This window comes from Mauremys mutica, chromosome 19 (assembly GCF_020497125.1).
Source record: "Mauremys mutica isolate MM-2020 ecotype Southern chromosome 19, ASM2049712v1, whole genome shotgun sequence".
NCBI classification, from domain to species: Eukaryota; Metazoa; Chordata; order Testudines; family Geoemydidae; genus Mauremys; species Mauremys mutica.
The window spans coordinates 9,436,906-9,453,945 of record NC_059090.1 but is presented as its reverse complement, the minus strand read 5'-3'; the positions used below and the strand labels follow the sequence as shown (position 1 = coordinate 9,453,945).

Below are 17,040 nucleotides of genomic sequence, written 5' to 3'. Positions count from 1 at the left end.
GGGGGACAGAAAGTGTGCCAGACACTGATTTCTGGCTGGTGGCAGTGTTACCAGATCTAAGCTAGTAATTAAGCTTAGAAGTGTTCATGCAGGTCCCCACATTTGTACTCTAAAGTTCAAAGTGGGGAAAGAAACCTTGACAAACTTCCACAGCACAAACTGCACATTCTGTAGAGCAGTGGTTCTCAGCCTTTCCAGACTACTGTTCTCCCTCTCAGGAGTCTGATTTGTCTTGCATGCCCCAAGTTTCATCTCACTTAAAAACTACCTGATTACAAAAATCAGACATAAAAATACAAAAATATCACAGCACACTACTACTGAAAAATGCTTACTTTCTCATTTTTACCATAGAACTATAAAATAAATCAATTGGAATATACGGTACTTATATTTCAGTGCGATACCTGAGCCTTTGTTTCGCTTGTGAGCCTTGTCTGAAGCCCAAGCCCTACTGCTCGGGGCTGAAGCATGTCACTTAGCTTTGAAGGGCCTCCTGTGGCATGTGGCCCCAGGCAACTGCCTTGCTTGTGACCCCCCTAAACCCATCCGGCAACCTCCAGGTTGAGAAACACTGATCTAGATGAGTTGAGTAAACCCTGGAAGATGTCTGCCTACCCCTAGGGGTATGTGTACCCCTGGCTGAGAACCACTGCTGTACAGCATCAAGAACAATAACATCACCTATTAAATATGGTACTTTGCCTTGCTGTAACTGAAGTAGTTAGCTAGCATCCTCTGGCCTTACCTTTCATAATTGCTTGGAGTGAAGCGACTTCTTCTTGCCACTGCCTCTTCACCTCATCAATAGCTTCCTGCTTCGTATTCTCAGATACTGTAGCTATGGCTTTGATGTTCTCCATTTCAGCCTGGGCTTCCAACAGTTGTGTCCGCAGATGTCCTAGATCATCTTGTGCTGCTTGCAGTATTGCATTTTGCCTTTTCAGGTCCTCTGAAATCAAGTGTTCATAGAATCACAGAATATCAGGATTGGAAGGGACCTCAGGAGGCATCTAATCCAACCCCCTGCTCAAAGCAGGACCCGACTAAATCATCCCAGCCAGGGCTTTGTCAAGCCTGACCTTAAAAACCTCTAAGGAAGGAGATTCCACCACCTCCCTAGGTAACCCATTCCAGTGCTTCACCACACGCCTAGTGAAAAAGTTTTTCCTAATATCCAACCTAAACCTCCCCCACTGCAACTTGAGACCACTGCTCCTTGTTCTGTCATCTGCTACCACTGAGAACAGTCTAGATCCATCCTCTTTGGAACCCCCTTTAAGGTAGCTGAAAGCAGCTATCAAATCCCCCCTCATTCTTCTCTTCCGCAGACTAAACAATCTCCTCAGCCTCTCCTCATAAGTCATGTGCTCCAGCCCCCTAATCATTTTTGTTGCCCTCCGCTTCCATTTAATTTAGTTAACAAATTCAGTTTGAAGTGCAGCTCTATCTGCTACAACAGAAATTGGTGTTTTAGTAAAGGAAAACAAGAGTGAGTCTGAAATTTAAAACTTTATCCATGATAGTTAAAGAAAATCTTTAAGTAACATTCCAGGTTTCTCTACTCATCAAGTTCCTTTTTTATTTGTTTCTCATTCATGCAGTGTAGAGACTGAAGACACTACTACAAAGCAGACACTGTAAATACCACTTATCAATCAATATGCCAATTTAGCTAATTTAACTACTTCACTGTCATGTAACTCACATACTGGGAATACTTGCTAGGAAGTATACATACTGGGAATGAGCATGATCTGGAAGTCAGAGGATAGGACTGAAGTCAGGAAGATTGCTTGGTTTTGCTTTGTAACCTTGGATATGTCACTTACATAAACTGAAATACAGAAGTTATCTGTAAAACAGGGACACTACCTTATTGCCTCATGGGAGCCTTAGGAGATGCTTACACTCTGTACAGCACTTTGTGATCCCCTTATTACGGGCACTACAGAATTGCAAAATATTATTACCCGAACCCCAATTATGCTACAATCTTGCAATCTGCAGAAAAACTGACCCTTTATCACAACTGTGCTAAGAATCTAAGCTTTCATTAAAAACACATTCCTCGCCCTTACAAATATAACAGAGCATAAAACAAATTACATATTATCTTCCAGAGTCTGCAGACAACCTGAAACAATAGCTCTGCAAGATGTAAGCTATGCCATTCATCTCACTGGAGGATTAAGTTTAAATCCTAAAGATAAGAATTTATATGTCACGCATTAACTATTTCACCTATGATAATTTGAGCAGAAGCATGTAGCTAGTGTACTGATCCCACAATACCAAACTGTTTCCCGTGCTTCTCTAGTGCAAAAAGGCTCACCCTGCCCAACTGTAGAACTGACATTTCCCCTTCCCACTGCTGATGCAGTTGAGGTGTTGTCAGTACAAAAAAAAATCTGGCGTATTGAAAACTGCGGATGTTAAAAAAAAAAAAAAAGTATAAAATGAACTAAACAGACACAGAGGACTACTTGCTGATATTATTTGTTTTCATACTTAATTCATAAAAACCTCCATTTTTATTTAAAGGAAACTGTTGCAGAAGCCTGCTATACCAAACTGCCACAGAATCCAAGGATTTTGCCACAAAATGCATCCTGTGTTCTGCAAAGTACAAGGCACCTTGACTATTACTATTATGACGACTTCCTTTCCCCAATAACGTTTGTGTAGTTATTTCCAGCTTTTATAGCAATATTTAGTTTATCAGCTTTATGTTTATAGTTCTACTGCTTTCAAATCAATCTCTTTTTCCTTTCACACCTCATAATACTCTAGTCTCAACCCCTGCTCTATTTAAACAAAAACTCTTTACATTACTAAATTCCTGACCTTGCATGCTTTATTGAAATGTCTCATGGAACTAGGTAGACCAGACTAAGGTGTTTCACATAAAAATATTTTTAGTGTGCTTTTTTTAAGTGCACATTTTGTATTCTTAAATGTAATGCATACATCATTGTAGTCTGCTGCAGAAATATTTTCCTCAAGAGACACCCCAATGATGATAAGCTAATAAAACAAGTTAAATATCCGTTCACACTTTGGGCTGGTGTTCACTGAACGTGACAATACAGCCTTAAGGAGTCACGTTAACTAATGTGATGTTAAACGCGACTTTGCAGTCAGTGTAGAGAGGGACACCGAGTCACATTCATAGAGTTTAAGGTCAGACGAGACAATGAGATCATTTAGTCTGACCTCCTGTATATCACAGGCCATCACCACCACCAGCCGGCACCTATACACAAAACGCAACAACTGAAATTAGACCAAAGTATTAGAGCCCACAGAAGATGCTTATGGTTCCAGAAGAGTTTTACCCACAACCAGCTGACATGTTAAATAAGATGTGTCCCCACCTACGCTGACTTATGGTTTTTAATATCATGTTAGTTAAAATGACTTCTCAAGGTTATGTTGTAACACACTAATTTTCTACTGAAAACAAGTCCATTAGGGGTAATTGCTGTTACTATGCTTTGATATTTGTTTGCCCACACCACCACCCACACCACCACCACTATGGCCTAATTACCAAAATGGACATTGTAAAGAAGCCAGTCACCTGGCAGGAAGTTGCAATACAGGACTGGGAACTAGTCGATCTGTATTCTGTTTCTGACTCTACTACATACTGCCTGTGTGACCTCAAATAATAGTTTAATCTCTCTGCCTCAATTTCCCTATCCATAAAATGGTGGTGGGAGTAGTTGTCTACTTCAAAGGGATGTTACTAACAGTCATCAGTTAAGCCTTGTAAAAAGCTTTAAGATTTTTATTCTTTAATATTCTTTAATATTTGTATTAAAGGCCAACTCAAGGTCAGGGTTCTTTATCCAAGGCAATGCACAAACACAACAGAAGGGATATTCTACCCACAATTCTTCAAGGCAGGGAAAGTGCCTTGAAAAGGCAAAGTACTTATGTTAGGGTTTTCAATAGCACGCCTTTCACGTTGGTGTCTGTGCACCTCAGTGAAGAAAATGTCAAGAGGAAAAGTGATTTAGTTTGGGGAGGGAGGTTGCTGTTGCTGACCACAGTCCAGCAGTGTCTTGTCTTTACATTTTCATTTCCCTTGTACCAATAGCTAGAAAAACACTCTATGCTCTAGTCTTCAATATGTCAGCTGTACACGCGTATGAGAGCGGAAAAATAAGCAAGCTGTAGTTTTAATGAAATCTTTCTTGGCTTTACTTTCTTTTATATTTTTAGGACAAGAAAGCGGTTAGGATTAAAAGGAGTCAGTAAATCAACCCTGCACTTAAATAGAAGATAGCTGCTTTTCTCCATTCTTCTACAGCAGGTACATGAGCTAGTGGGGTTCGCATTTTCCTCAGTGTTATTAAAAATAAATACTTTTAGCTGTCAAATTTAAGCTATGTAAGTTTGGCTGCTTACATTACAATTAATCAGACTGATCAATCAGTCAAGATATAAAACACAATTACATACCATGTAATAAGCTGACCACAACTGACAGAGCACACGGAAAATGTCTCTCTAAGTGTCCCTGTTAGTTACTGGTCAAAGAGGATGAAAACACTTTTACTTCAGTAGGTTTATATTAACTCAGTGGTTTCCAAACTGTTGTCTGAGAAGCATTTAATGGTGGTCAGTGGAAAGCTGGCAGGTCACATGGTGCTTGGCACCACCTCCTTGCTTCCAGCTACTGCTTCTACTGTAGTCAAGAGCCTAAATGACTATAAAAATAGCTGGAAACAAGAAGGAACCAGCCTGTCCCCACTAGTGTCATTGCTGTAAAAACAGAATAATGGCAACGACCAGAGCCATCAGCAGAAGTTTAAAATTAATCAAACAATTTCCTAAGATTCCTTTTCCATATAAGCAATTACTGTAATTGCCCCAAGGATATTACACAATTGTGAATTGGAGGGGGGTGGTGTCCAGCAGATGCTATCACAGTGTGGTCTATGCTATGAGAGTTTGAGAACTCCCACATTATTTTAAAAAGCAGGATACTGTGGAATTTTATGTGCATTTCAAGATGATTTGCTGACTCATATCAGTATGGGTATATACTTTAAAGTCAAACAAATTAAATTTTTCTTTTTTCACCTTACGTTAACTCTCAATTTCAAGATTTCTACATAGAAGGAGAACTGTTGTGTGATAATTACAGAAAACAACATCTTCATAAATTAGATTACAAAGAAAGGTGGCTGATACATTCTGAAACTCTAATTATGTAACCAGATAACTGTTAGGGTTTTTCTCTTTGCATCTTTATATTGGCCTTTAAAAAAAGTTTGGCAGGAAAACTCACATTTTCTGTTGGCTAATAAGAGACTTTAACAGTGTCTTACCACCTGTCAACCAGGATATCCCACCAACCGACTGCCAACGCAAGAAAACCTTTGCTTTAAACCCTATTTCTTTAAAAAAAGGTTAGCACTACCAAGATTGTTCTCTAACCAGGGATTATTCAAGGTTTAGCATAAAAATAGGCTTTAAAATAATTCAGAGAACCTAGAACTTACCTTCCTTAGCCAAGTATAACTCTTTAAATTTTGCCCTCTTTTGATTAAATTCTTGCTCAAGCTGCTGGTTTGTACGCAGAAATTCTGCATTGACTTTTTCCAATTCTGCTAGCCGTTGCAGAAGAGCAGCTAGAACAAAAACAAAAAAAGTAAGGTATGTCACTAACAGTTAAGGAATCCCACACAATCACATATTGCAACCTTAAGATTTAGGGTTTATGATTTTAAAATATTTTTCACTCATTAGCTCAAGTGTTGTTATCCTATGACAAACCACTATGGCTGGTCAGAGTTTTGGTTTTTTTGTTTGTTTTGTTTTTAAACCAGCAAGTGTCAGCAGTTCTAGTCATTACAACACTGAGTTCTGGCATACATCAACTGCAGCTAGGAATAACTCTTAGGGTTGACTCCTGAGTCATACTGAATCCTTCTTGAAAGGAGAATTCACCACATACAAGGAAGGGACAAGTTACAAGAACTATGTTTAGTAATTGTATGACCACCAGGGATTTTATTCTGACATTATTAGGGAATCTGGTTGCATTCTTACTTTCTCCCTGTACACACACACCCTCACTCCTGTGTATGAAGTCACAAAGCACTTATTACATATCAGGGGTTAAAATTAAAACAACAGGTTACTGGCTACGGGTTTAGTAACTAGTGAAGGAAAACTGTAGCCTGTATACAACAGTTACGTAAATCAGGTACTAAATGAAAAGGTGAAACCTATCCCTCAACCATGTCATACTCTTCCCTGTCTCCACTGCTTCCTCCCTGCTAGAGCAGAGTTTGTCAAACTCTAGTCCATGGACTACTGGTGATCCTCAGAGCATTTATTAAATGGTATGCAGAGAAATGACCACTCATGTGGCAATTTCTCCTTATTTCAAGCTGCTCAACTGCCTTAAGACAGCTAAAAATACATTAAGTACTTTCTAAAAAAAAAAAAAAAATTCCATGCAAGCAATTACTATAGTTGCCTTAAGGGTGTCATTATTAGAAATAGTAGGGGAGGTGGTCCACAAAATACCAAAACACTCTATAAAAATACAATGCACAAAGAAAAAAAGAACCTCTGTGATAGAGAATTCAGAATCTCAACAAAAAGTACCATATGTTGCTATAAAGCAAGAATTTTTGCTATAATTGCCTCCCGGGTACTGGTCATGAGGCAAGATATAAACTTCATTAGTTTCCCAGGAAGTATGGTGACACCTTAAGAAACAGAAGGTTTCATATTACACACTTTAGGTCAGTCTTTAAAAACTCAAATAGAAAACAGCAAAAAAAAATTATAAAACCCACAGACATGCTAAATACTTCTCACCCTAATTCCACCAAGCAAATGAAGTTCTGTTAAGTATTTCTCTTTCAATTCTACAACAGCATTTTACAAAGACGTTTCGCTTCCACCATGTAGACAATCTGAGTCACTGCTTGAAATAATAGCCTCTTCATAGCACAAGCTAGTTAAATCGATACCCTACCTAATATATTAAAATTGCTTACATGTCACACAGACACTAACATACTCTCCACCAAAAAGAAAAAAGTGTTAAAAATAGCACATTATACAATAAGATGCACTACTCTCTGCAACATCAAGTATCTTTAAGCAGCACAGGAGGTGTAATGAGAACTAGGTAGTGGTAAAAAGCCAGAGAGGAAACAATGATCAATTTGCCATTGAAATTTTGTGAATTCAAGGATAATGCTCATTTCTGTTAATTTTTGGCCACCTAGGAAGAGATTAATTTTTGGTTACCTAGACCTAAGAAAGATATGAATAGAGGGATTCTTTAGAAGTAAGAATACATGTTTGTAGACTTCAGGGTATAACATAAAACTAAAATATTTAACTGAAAAAATATGTTCTTTGACTATGCCTCTAATCTAATACAGGTAGCAGAGGGAAATTAAGTTAGACAAAAATTGTGTAATGTTTGTCTATCTAATTCCAATAACTACTAAATCTCTAAGGCAGCAGAACCCACACTGCTGTGAACACAGATTAGCATGGGGAAATCTATTATACACAAGTAAGCCACTCCTAGGTTAAGAAAGAGCCTATGAAATTTCAACCCAAAAGGTAGTTGTATAGAAAAATACTGAAAACTGAGATGGCATTTATTTTCTAAACCTCTATCACAACTATAGCATTTCTATTATGATGCTATCACACAGAGAAGTAAGTTTTAAGAAGGGTGGTTTTCCTTCTGTGGATGCTATTTGCATCCATAATTAAACTCTGAGCCCAAATTTGAGTAGCTATATATCTGACTGACTACGCGTAAAATTATTCTGATTGGCCCAGATCTGAAATCCAATTAAATTAATGGCAAGAATCGAACAGATATCAATGTGCTTTGGATCAGGCTCCTTGGCATGTAACTTGAATCTGTAATTCAACAGTTACAGGTGCAAATTGCATCTGGTCCTTAGCTCAATTGAATGTTCACTTTAAAATCTATCTATTTATATACAACTCATACTTCTATTTCTCAGACAATTTTTCAAATGGAAAAGATGATGTATGTCATTCCTGCTGAGCTCCCGTTTCCACACACAGAAATCCAATCTTCAGTGTTTAATAACCCTGATGAAGTAAATAGTAAACAAAACCTGATGGATTGGTAGCCCTTGCAGAACTCCGCCTGACTGAAACAGGATCTCCTGTTACAAACAAGAGATCAGAACAAGGCACAGAACATACAAAATTTTATAATAGCATTGGTATGAAATTCTTCTGAAGCAGCAGAACCCACACTGCTGTGAGCACAGATTAGAATGGGGAAGTCTAATTTATCAAAAAGAATAAGTTACCCCACTCTATTTTAAGGGCTATTTTTAAATTAACTTGACATGTCAAACTGAAAGAGGAAATAAAAAAAAATCGTCTCTTTGGTCAACCATTTCTTATCTATAAGCAAAGCATATTCCAGAATATCCATTGCAAACAGATATGTTATTGAAGAGATGGCTAGAGAGTCCTTATTCAACATACAATAAAGCTGATGATTTTATAACTATGTGATTTTGGACTGCATATGTCATGTCATGAACAGGAGGTAGTAGACTCTCCCTACACTGAGGAGACTATACCTAAGAATACTGTATTCTGTTCTGGACATACCAACATTAGAAAAGACTCAACAAATTAGAGGGAATATAGAGACTGGGCAGCAAAAACAAAATCACTTTATTTTTTGGGGGATTCATTTATGAGAGAAAACTAAAAATTAAATGAAGGGATCCTTTGTGCATGGAGGAACCACTTGTTGGAAGATAAGAATCTCTTAATACAACACGAATAAAACTTGTGATATAAACAAACCATAAGGACAATAAAAAATTCTCTCATTGACTTGTCACTCTAAAGCTGTTTGATAGAACACTTCCCAAATGGGCTAAAATATTATCTATACTAAAATTACCAGTTATGCAAATATATAGCAATCACGCCAGAACTAAGACAGGAAGCCGATTATCAATAAGATTATTTTTGAGCACACTGCGTCTATTTACAATTTAACAACACAAAACTTTCCACTCAATATTCTCAGTGTAGAGGGAGGCATCAAGATTTCAGACCTACAAAACCATAGCTGAACCATGAAAACTGGATCATAAATATATTTTTAAAGATCTGAGAAATATTTTATTTATAGACAATGTCATGTGTGTCATTTTCCGAGGGTCTTCATGCTGATGTCCCTATAACAAAAACAGGGGAAGAAAATGAAAATAATGTCCAGCCCCCCCGTGCTTATTCCCCAAACCAAGACACTCATCTGCTGTGACTTCACATTTGCCTGAGAGTGACATAAGTGTGTGATATTTTGGCTCAGAAAGCAAGAAATTAGCAGCAAGAAGAGAAACTCTCAAAAAAAATAAAGAGCAATCTTTTCCCATAAGGCAGTGGTGGTACGGCCCGTGGGCCACAGGCTGCCCAACACTGCCATAAGGTGTCAGCAGAGGTCTTTAAAAGTTTGGAAAAGTCAATTCTTGCATGCAGATATTTTGGAAAACAGGCTCCTGGAATTTCATTTAAGTCTATACATTTTTAAAACTTACACCCCACTGCATCCTCCAAAAAAGTAAAAAAATATTCCATGTATGTATCTCTAGAATGAGTTACAAAATCCACTAGTGTCCTTGCTGAAAAGCAAGTAAGACGCAAGCAATTCCTACTCTGAAGTTAAAATGGTTCAAATCACAGGAAACAAAACTTATATTGAATCTTTGAGAGCAAGGTTAACTGCCAAAAACGCTGGAAGGAAGCGAGAACCTTGATTAAAGTTACTGGGGTCTCTCAGATACACATGCAATCACAAACATTAGGCATTTTAATTACTGGACCTGAACAAATAACTAGAGTATGTTCATTAGTCTAGCTACTTTTTCTAGTTTTATTTGAGGACAGATATTTGTATCACAGATTTTTCAGTTGATATCTCTGTTTTTAGAATGGAATTTTTTTAAATAGTTGAGCTCTTCATTATAATAACTGAATTTTATTTCCTGGGCAGATTATTGCATACAAAGTGAATTAAGACCCAGGAAAATGTAACCTGCAGCTGTGCAACAGAACACATGGGGTTGGTAGTGTTACAGAAAGTAGTTCTGCAGTAGTAACATTCTGAGTATGTAATTAGAGTATATTTAAAGAGTGAGATTTTTAGAAACATACCACTTTTCTTAGCAATCTTCTGGAAGTACAACTTACTTTATCACACAGGTGCAGGTTACTCACAGGAAGTTATCCAGCTGTCCTTCACCTGGAAATTTGATCAACTTGCCCTTCTGCACATAGAGACTAACACTTAAACACTCCGACACTTCTGTATGAACAATGCTACACAGAAAAAGTTATATGCTATTGATAAATGTGCCTACTGTTTAACACTCAGAATTTTGAGTGTTTCTGTAATGCCTGCAAGCAGTCATGCTACAATGCTAACATTAAAACAAAGCACTGCATGTTCAAAAAGTCAAATTGGAACAGGCTGTATTATACAAGTAATATATAAACTTTTCATAAGTCTGAAATCAGTGAAATGCATTTCCTCCTAGAAGATACAAAGAAAGAAGTGTTCAAAGACTGTATTTATCCCCATTCATAGAATCATAGGACTGGAATGGACCTCGAGAGGTGTTCTAGTTCAATCTCCTGCACTCAATGCAGGACTAAGTTGTAGACCAGACCATCCCTGATGGGTATTTGTCTAACCTGCTCTTAAATATCTCCAGTGACAGAGATTCCACAACCTCCCTAGGCAATTTATTCCAGTGCTTAACTCCCCTGACAGTGAAGAAGTTTTTCCTAATGTCCAACGTAAACTGCACTTGGTGCAATTTAAGTCCACTGCTTCTCATCTTAGCCACAGAGGTTAATGAGAACATTTTTTCTACCTTCCTCCTTGTACTTGAACAGTTGAACTGTTTTATGAAATTGAAAACTTATGTCTTCCCTCGGTCTTCTCTTATCTGGACTAAACGAACCCAATTTTTTCAATCTTCCCTCAGAGGTCATGTTTTCTAGACCTTTAATCGTTTTTGTTGCTCTTCATTGGACTTTCTCCAATTTGTCCACATCTTTCCTGAAATGTGGTGTCCAGAACTGGACACAATACTATAGCTGAGGCCTAATCAGCATGCAGTACAGCAGAAGAATTACTTCGTGTCTTGCTTATAACTCTCTTGCTAATACATCCCAGACAGTTTCTTTTTTTTGCAACAGTGTTACAATCTTGATTCATTCTTAATTTTCCTTTTCTACTTGTGTATGGATTTATACTACAGGAAGGTTTTGAGTAGAAAAAAGTGAGAGGGTGGGAGAATAACCCAAGGGAAAGAGGAAAGGTAGTTAAACAGATGGGAAGAGTATTGGGGAGGGACAGAGATGAAGCAGAAAAAAGTTTGGCAGTAAAGGGAGAAGTATGGAAAAACGTGAGGATTGGCTAGGGTTAAACAAATACAGTTTAAATAAATTAATCCTGCATGAATGTATACTTTAACACTAATAAATAAAATGTTGCAATATTTATAAAGTACCAGTACAGAATGCTACATAAATGTTTTTACTAGTGATTTCATAATCTTAAAACATTTTAAACTGTATTTTATGCTGTATATTGGCACTTTACAGGTGCATTTAGTAAAACACCTTTATCTGCTTTGTGTAGCTGACATTGTTATTCAACAACATAGAAAACGTATGAGATCTTCATTTTTTATGTGGCAATGTGGCTATAATGCAACCCATACGTGTGCAAGAGACCCAAAATGAAGGAGAGTTCTCGGTTCTAGTCATGAGCATTGATGGTTAGTTGAAATGTCCTCTAGCATTACTAAACCTGTTGTCTATTAAGTATCTTGAAACGGCACATTTTATTTTCTTATATCTTTGGTGTCCAACTGACCATATTTTAAATTTTTAGTAAAATAATTTTAGAACATATTTTACTTGTCAAGTGGTTTATGCAGATTTTGAAAAGAATAATCAACTTAACTATTTCTGGTCCTAGCCTTTCACCATTCCTCCCCCCACTTTATTTCCCTTTCTTTTTGGGTGTTTTGGCCACTTCATTTCTAGCTTATTCCCACCTGTTCCATCCAACCTCCATCTCCAGCCTCTTTTGCTGTTTTGGACCTCAAATCTCCTCCTCAACTGCTCCAATCTAGCCCCAGATACAGATCCTACTCATTTTTTTCCTCCCAGTTCTGATAACCCACTTCATGTTCTGACTAATACTCCCCATATATTTAAATAAAAAAACAAGCTAAGACCTAAAATATCTCTCAAGCTTTTCTCTACTTAAAGGGTCTGAATTTTACTTTTCATGTGTAAAAGGAATTAATTCAGATAAAAGCATCTTTGTCTATCTTATAATACCATCCTTTTAGCCACTCTGGACTCCGGTTAAACTTAGCTAAACTTTACAATTTAATTGGCATCTACTTAAACATTGATGTTTAACTTAATGCAAGTGAGTAATGTTCCATTGAGTTCAATGGGTCACGTGCATAAAATTAATCATATGTACAGAATTTTGCAGAATTGGGCCTTAATTATTTTCTAGTTCTTTATCTTTTATTTTCCTTGCAAAAGCACCTTTGTTTTTACAGGCAGTTCAGTAATGCATTCATGGGTTTCACCTCCTTTAATTATTAATTAACCTATTTTATCTTTGGTATTTCTTTTTCTAATATACATGTAAATTCCTTTTTATTGCTTCCCTCTTTAACAAGCAGTAAAATCAGTGGGGGCACACATTCCATGTCTTTTGTCTGTGGACATGTTAAACTTGATTTTATATATTTCTTTAATTCGCCTCTAGTTCATTTCTACAGCAAGTGCTTTTGTTAAAAACAAAACCAACCAACCAACCAAAAAAAATACAACCCAAAACAACCCCGACATCACACAGATCCTTATGAAACCACATTGGAAACTTCTTATTCCTGACGCATCTTTTTCCAAGAACTTTCATCCATTACTGCTCCAGCCTTCTTCCTCACAGGATTCTAATACTCCTTCTGCCGAACCATGTTCACCAAAGTCCTGTCTACATGAGCTTTTTTCAGAAAGTCACCCACTTTTTCTGCTCCATCAGTGAAGTGCTTGTGTAGACAGGGTACTAGTGTTTTTTAACTACAGCGCAGTTGTGCAAACCAGTGCAAGGCAGGCACAGGTGGCACTGTAATAAAAATACAAGTGGCCTGCATGAACTAGCACTCAAACCATTGCTACCACCAGTGAAAGACTTCCCCAAAAACGTAGTGTAGAAAGGCCTGGATTATTTTTTTTTAATGCCTATCAAAATAAGCCAGCTATGCATGATGTTTCTATATTTCAACTTCTATTTTCAGGAAGCTAATCAGTTGGTGGTGATTGGAATAATTAATTCCTTCATTTCCTATCTGATTAAAGAATCACCATTATTTCCCCCTACTCCACTGTATGTCAACGCCTGCAGTCAACCCTCCTTCCTTAGATATTAACATTGCTTCTGATTTAACAGACGGCTGCCGTAGACTAGAGGTTCAAATTAATGTGGTTTTTTTTTTAAAGTTTGCACACACAAAAAACCTGACTGCATTTTTCCTGTATTACTGAGACTGAATAGATTTCCTTAGCCAAGCTTTTCAATATTCGTTTAATGCGAGTCCTAAAGAGTGTGTTCACCACTCCCTTTATTCTGTCAGACTGGTCTACCTCACTAACAGGTAAACAAAACATTTGAGTAGAAAAACATTCTAAACAGATATGCAGAATAAGCTCTCTTCTAAGCCAAGTCTCATCAAGATCACCAAATGTACAAACTTTCTCTACCTCACCCAATATTTTAAACTGAACCCTATTAAATGGTCAGGTGGTATAATGCTTCACAACTAAGGTCTCATCTACACTGGTGGCGACAGGTTGGGTATGTGTAGCTACAACCGCAGTAAAAAAAGCAGACTGTAGCTACACCCAGAAACGAAAGTCTCTGGCAGGGGGGAGGCAACAGGGAAAGGTTCCAACAGTGAGAAGCTACCAGAGACTTTCCCTAGTGCCCCCTGCTAGACCTTTTCTCCAATTCCAGAGCCTTTCTTGGAGGCAGGGAAAAGCTCTGACAGCGGGACACTACACCGCTGAAAACAGCAGTGTAGAGGTTGGAGGCACAATCTATAGCCTAAAGTTCTGGTGTTTCTGTACTCTACTCACCTGAGCAGTGCCTGTCTACACTGCTGTTCATCCCATGGCTAGGGTGTGTGTGCAATGTGTGTACTCCACATCCCATCATAAGTGTATACATAGCCTAAGGTAATACTAAACTCATAAGTTTGTATTTCATGGATCATTCACATGAGTATAAATGTCTTCAACTAAATTTTCACTATACTACCAGATCTCATCGTTTATATCAACTAACCACAGAACCCAGAAGAGGATTAACTATCTTAACTTCAAATTTACACACTTAATGACTTCTATCACCTTCTATATGCAATCTATTTCTTCTATAAAACAGAACACTTTAAAGTTTCAACAAAGATTACAGTTTATTCTGTTTAATCAAATATTGCCAATATCTGGTGATTTAATGTCCTTCAGATCCATACGCACTGAAAATCAGCTTGTGTGCCGCCTTTGGCACACGTGCCATAGGTTGCCTACCCCTGATGTAGACAGAAGTAGTAGGAAAGGGTATAAGCAAAAGGAAGAGAGTAAAATGCAAAGAAAGTAGAAAAAGAAGGAACGGGGAGAATAACAATCTAGCAAGATAGTGAGGTGACAGGATAAGACCAGAGAGATAAGGAGAAAGAAGACTGGAGTCAACATTTGGGAAGAATGCTGGGTAGTTGCCTCCCCTTCCCTTACATATCTGTAATAACGTAAAACACGAGCAGTTAAACCAAACTGGCATCTGCCCCAGGCATTTAAAAAAATTTTTTGACACAGCAGTCATGAGATCAACAACAGGATGCACATCAATTTACAGGTGCACAGCTGCCAGATGTTATTACCTCAGGATAACTTAATAAAATGGTCTGGGAAACTCATCTGGCAAATGCAGGTGCAGACTCCATGATGATGATGAGTGCAGTATAAGAACCTATGTAGAATAATATACATCTTCCTGCAAGTTTTCTATATTTGATAAGAAACAGGATGAAGTCCCATGTCCTACTCTTCTGAACGGTCAAGAGGAGAAAAATTCTCCTCTGACTAGGGAAATTTTATTTATTCAGATTTTTACTGCATGCCTATATGCTAAGCACATGTATTTTTAAAACAAATCTTGAAAACAAAGCTCTCAAGACCTTTCCAACTCTGCAGACTCCCTTACAACCATGATTTATGAAATCCTTAATGACCTCTATCATAATGAAGATGGGTTTAGGGTGTGTCTTTCTGGGAGAAACCTGTGAACAGTTAAGTCCTGTAACATGGAGCAAATGCCAAAGCTCAGACCCACCTCACGCTTTTTGTACCAATATCGTTAAACTGGTGCACTCCTTTAGCGTGGCCACAGTTATACTGGTGTAAAGGTGCTTATCAGAAAAACTTATTTCCATAGATGTAAACCATACCAATATAAGCACCTTTTATTCCAGTATAACTGTCTCCACACTAAGGTGTTGCATCAATTTAGCTATATATTTTTAAACAGATATAATTAAATTTGTACAAAATTATGTGTAGACCAGCTCCAAGAATATCCTACCACCAGCCCCTTCCTGGGTATATCAGGGGAATGTTTACTTAAGTGACTCAGATGATCATAACTTTCGCAGTATCAGGGGACTCTAAGTACCCAAGTAACCTAGTCATTGAGTGTTTATCTTGAGTTTCATCTGGAATTCAATTGGCAGCCAAAGCAAAAATCACAGAGCAGATGTAATATGCTCACAGTGGAAAACCCCATGAAAGCCAGCCCAGCATTCTGCACTGATTCAACATATAGCCCCATGTACAGCACAATGCAGAAATCTAAACTATTTTTTTTAATTGACAGTTTAATATACTTCCCCTGAAGATTAATTTAAACATGTACTCACCTAACTAATAACTGGCTTTACAAAGTTACTAAGAAGAACATACATTATACCATATAAGATACTAGATAATCAGATCACTTTTAAGCTGACTATGCCAAATTTATCCCTGGTATTACTCTATTTATTTCAACATAGTAAGACCACAGTTACATTCGACCCATTTTTTACAAAGCTACTGATTGGTAAATTAATGTATAAAAAAAACAAAATACCACACTGCTAGTTTAGGGCCTCGTCCAAAACCCTTTGAAGTTAATAGGAGTTTTTTGGCTGAGTTCAATGGGCCTTAGGCGATTTTTTTTTTTTAAACTCAGATACAGTTTAGTTAGTATAACAAATATAGGATTATTTAACATAATTAAATATTACTGTTGTGAGACTGCAATTTTCCAGCTTCCTTACTTTACGGATAAAGTGATATAGGAAATACAAATACCAGATGATGTTTTATATTTATGCTCTGTGGTCAATTCCAAAGTATTGTTTGTTTCCTACATTTTTTTTTTAATTACAGAATTCTTAAGCTACCAGTGTGCGTATGATTTTGCTATGGCACACACAAACATAAGATTTCTAAGGAGACAGTGTTTCTCTTAATGATTTCCACCTATACAAATAATACAAATTTACCCTATCAAGACTCATGTTGGGAAAAATAGTTATAGATAGAAATATTTCAGTCAAAATTAAAGTGAAAGCTAGTTAATTTGGAAAGAATGACTTTTTTCAGGGGGCGGGGGGTAATTTTACATATCCTCAGCTCTCTTTTGCCACCACAGTAGGTAGTATCTTAACACTTGTTAAAAAGGTCAGCAAACTCAAGCATACAAGGAAGGGCATCATCATCATCCCTAAGCTAGTCTGTTCAGACCACCTTGTAAAAAGTATCTGTAAAATGGCTATAAATCACCAAAGCTGATCAGCTCAAAATTTTCTTTTACCCTTTCACCCATAAGCTATCAAAACTTTCTTC

At 37.3% G+C, this 17,040-nt stretch overlaps 1 protein-coding gene across 5 annotated transcripts in view; it reads right to left on the bottom strand.

Moving 5' to 3' along the window:
- Window positions 1-17,040, bottom strand: part of RABEP1 (rabaptin, RAB GTPase binding effector protein 1) — a 78,531-nt gene that overhangs the window by 48,621 nt on the left and 12,870 nt on the right. For all 5 annotated transcript variants that reach the window (XM_044993338.1, XM_044993335.1, XM_044993334.1 and 2 more), the window contains exons 2-3: window positions 5,517-5,645; window positions 749-952 (exon numbers count right to left, since the gene is read on the bottom strand). In XM_044993338.1, coding sequence (XP_044849273.1) covers window positions 749-863 — 115 coding nt within the window. In that variant the 5' untranslated portion in view covers window positions 864-952; window positions 5,517-5,645. The remainder of the gene's footprint in view (window positions 1-748; window positions 953-5,516; window positions 5,646-17,040) is intronic.